Source organism: Durio zibethinus, chromosome 9 (genome assembly GCF_047325235.1).
Source record: "Durio zibethinus cultivar Kanyao isolate XHJ-2024 chromosome 9, ASM4732523v1, whole genome shotgun sequence".
Classification (NCBI taxonomy): domain Eukaryota; kingdom Viridiplantae; phylum Streptophyta; class Magnoliopsida; order Malvales; family Malvaceae; genus Durio; species Durio zibethinus.
The window spans coordinates 9,360,378-9,364,444 of NC_143170.1; the positions used below are offsets into that span (position 1 = coordinate 9,360,378).

The window sequence follows — 4,067 nt, forward strand, 5'->3', positions numbered from 1 at the left end:
TCAATTCTTTTAGTAGATAAAGACTAGAAAGATAATATCAAGAAACTTATCTCGTATTTAGTATTTATGTCACTAAGAAAACTATTTGGATAATTAAAGTTTTCAATACTTGTTTCAAAAGTTGATTTTGCTAACTTTGCCAATTTTTTTTCTTGTATCTTCTTCATGTGAAATATGAATTTCATAATTTACTTTAAATTGTTAGAAAAATAGATAAGAGAATAGAAATAATAGAAAATAATTGTGGCTTTAAGATGTGAAGAATACTTTTAAAAGGTAATTATGCCTCTAAGATACAATGAAATCTCAAAATTCTTCAAACAGAAACAGTGAAAATGGTTATACTGAAAAATCTATTTATAATAACTAAACATACATAAACTTTTATTCAAAAGGTTATGACCTTTTGTATAATCATGACTTTTATGAATAATAATCTAGTTATATTCAAATAATTATAACTATTTGTCATATGATAATTGTTTCTATTCAAACATAATTATTTAAAATATAAATAAAATTAATACAAAAAATAATTTTATTTATCAATAATTAAATCTTTCAATCACATTAATGTACTACATTCTACACTAGCAACATCCACAGATATAACAGTAAGTAGGGAGCCTCTCATATCATAGCATGCCTCTGACAGAGGCTCACCTATCAGCACTCGTTACTGATACAAACCTTCTGAAAGGTTTTCTTATATCCACATTAACCCTGTTTCTCAAATGACGCACTCCTTCGTAATTGCTTGTGTTATTGTCTACCATTAGTACAACTCCTAGCTTTCTTCCAATGCTTTCTGCCACCTTTTGGTTCAACATGTTTAATGCCAGTCCATATACTCTAATCCAAAAGCTTGCCCTTTCGAAGACATAGTTTGTTGGCCTAAGATTTCCGTCATATTCATAGAACAGAACCGAGTTTTTATTGAAAGACCAAGGTGAACCATCCAGAACCCTTTGTTTGTCTTTCTTGGTTGCGAATCTGTGTAGAAATAGGTTCGTATCTAAGGCGAAGAAATCGACTTCCTTTGTTAATCTCCATACCACTTTCAAGGTTCTAAATAATGCGTCCTCGTTAATCGATCTGTTGGTTAAAACTCTAGCCACCATCCATATTTTCTCGTCCTCGTTTGGCCCCTCTCCATAGCCCTCAGTGATAACCTGGTCTTTTTCTTTCTCCGTTAAGACTAGGTTTCTCTCTACTTCTTCTAACTATGTCTCTTTACTTATATTAATTACCTTCCTATCTCAGTCCCAAGAAACTGATACTCCTTCCCTACCACCTTTGCAAACTATAAAAAAATCGTCACTGTTACTATGAAAGAAAACTAACCAATCCTTAGAGATCGAATAATTAAGGAGATCCCAAGGAAGAAACACCTTGTAAAAGACAAGATTGAAACTCACTCCCACAGAACACATTCAAGGAACATGTTCAGAAGAGACAAGGGTAGACAGAAAAGAAAACTGAAATGGGGAAAATGAAGCTGGAAAATGAACAGAAAAGAGGAACCATAGGAACCAAAAGCCAAGCAAAAAAGAAAAAGAGCAGTGGCTGCCGAAATTGAAATAATGGCAGAGATTGGGCCCCAGTCCCGCCAAGAAACATGAAGGCCTTAGCTTGGAATTACCGTGGGCTTGGGCCTTGGGAACCCATGCGCAGAAGAGCTCTGAAAGCGTTAATCAAACAAGAAGAACCCCATTGATTGAGACAAAACTGCATGTAAATAAATTGGACAAAAAACGAAGAGGCAGTGGCATGCAATCTTGTATTGGTGTGAATGCTGATGGGAGAAGTGGAGGTTTAGTTCTGTTGTGGAAGGAGGAAATAGTGATAAGTAACACCCTGAAGTTTCTCTAAATTTCACATTGATGTAGAGGTTACTGAGGAAGTGGACACAGGAAAGTGGAGATTCACGGGTTTTTATGGGGAACCAAATCATAATAGGAGACATGCGTCATGGACATTGCTTAGGAGTTAGCAGTAAGCAGCGATTTGCTGTGACTTTGCATGGGAGACCGTTTAGAGAAGCTTTGGAAGACTATAAGCTCAAAGACATTGGCTACAACGGGACTTGGTTCACGTGGGAAAAGGGTAGGACAACAGCGAACAACATAAAGGAGCAGCTAAACAGAGGGGTAGCAATAAAATCTTGATGTGATCTTTTCCCATTTGCAGAAGTACTACACTTAGTATCATCCATCTCGGATCATTGTCCAATTGTGGTTAACTTGGATATGAAAAGGACCACAAGGCGAAGAAAAAGAAGTGCAAGTTCCACTTTGAAGACTTGTGGGTCCATGAGCCCAAGTGTAGGACAATAGTGGAAAACGCGTGGAGGATGAGAAGGACAACAAGTTGGACCAAAAGATTTCCCATGTAGAAACAAGACTAAGTCAATGGCATAAAAAGAGCTTCACGTGCATGGGAAACCGTATTAATTTATTAAGGGACGAGTTGCATGAGCTTTGTAATAAATGAAAGTAACTTTGAGGCCGAAAGAATATTGACAGAGGAACTAAATGGACTTCTGGAAAAAGAAGTTTGGCGGATGCAACAATCAAGAATCAATTGGCTACGAGATGGGAATAAGAACACAGCTTTCTTTTATGCTCAGGCGTCTCAAAGGCGAAAGAGGAACAGTATTAGTAGGATGAATAGAACCAATGGTGACTGCAACTATGATGAATAAGAAATACAAGAAATTGTCACTAGTTACTTCACGAATCTATTCCAATCCAAAAGAACAAATAATTTTGAAAATGTTCTTGAGGCAGTGGAAACCCGAGTGTCGGATGGGATAAATAGCTTGTTCTTGACAGAATTCAAAGAGGAGTTACACAAAGCCATCAAACAAATGCGCCCTACCAAAGCACTTGGACCAGACTGTATGCCTGCCCTCTTTTACCAAAAATTTTGGTTCTACTGTTGGTAAATTTATCATACAATTTTACTTGATTATTTGAATGGTATAGCTAATATTGGGGATATCAATAACACTCGCATTGTGCTTATACCCAAAGTAAAAAACCCGAGACAGTGGCCCAATTTGGATCTATAAGCCTCTGTAATGTTTTATACAAAATTGTGGCAACAGTATTAGTTAACAGGCTAAAAGAAATCCTCCCTAGGTGATTAGTGAAGCCCAGAGTGCCTTTGTACCCAATCGCCTAATTTTTGACAATGTGATTTGATTGTTACTTATGAGATGCTACATATATTAAAGAAGAAAAAGGGGGTAGGGATGAATTTTTTGCCCTTAAGTTAGACATAAGCAAAGCTTACGATAGGGTGGAGTGGAATTTTTTGGAGCAAAAGAGATGAACTGAGCTAATCATAGGATGCGTTACATTTGTTACATATTCTTTAGTGGAAAATGGTGGTATTACTGTCAGTTTCAAACCAGAAAGAGGTCTTCGTCAAAGAGAACTTTCAGCCCTCCTCTCAAAGGTGCAGGAGGAAAGGTTGATACACGGGCTACAAGCAAGCAGAAATGGTCTGAAAGTTATTTATTTTCGCTAACGACAGCCTGTTATTTGTAAAAGCAAATAGGAATGAGAGCAAAAAGATGAAGCATGTGCTACAGAGATACGAAGACATATCTGGACAGTGTATCAACTTTGCCAAATCGACCATATTTTTTAGTAGAAACATATTTGAGAATCAGAAGGATGAAATAAAGGAGATCCTCAATATTGAAGTATCACTTGACTAGAAAAATATCTGGGCCTGCTGTCATTGGTAGGGAGAAATTGAAGGTGGGCATTCAGAGAGCTCAAAGACAGAGTTCGGGCAAAAATGAGTGGCTGGAGCAATAGAATTCTCTCTCAAGGAGGCAAGGAGATTTTTCTTAAAGCAATAATTCAACCGGTGCCAACATACACCATGAGCTGTTTTTTACTACCAAAGGCTTTGTGCAACGAACTGAATGGTATGATAAGCAGGTTCTGGTGGCAACAAAATAAAGATAGGAAAGGGGTTCATTGGATTAGCTGGGAAAGCATGTGCACACCAAAAAATGAGGGAGGGATGGGCTTTCGGGATATGGAGAAGTT

The 4,067-nt window shown here is 37.3% G+C and overlaps 1 protein-coding gene across 1 annotated transcript; it reads right to left on the bottom strand.

The window, feature by feature from the left end:
- Positions 1-659: 659 nt before the first annotated feature.
- LOC149516782 (uncharacterized) lies at positions 660-1,121 on the bottom strand. Its single transcript, XM_089765214.1, has one exon. The coding sequence runs from the start codon at positions 1,119-1,121 to the stop codon at positions 660-662; it is 462 nt and encodes a 153-aa protein (XP_089621340.1).
- Between the last annotated feature and the right edge of the window lie 2,946 nt (positions 1,122-4,067).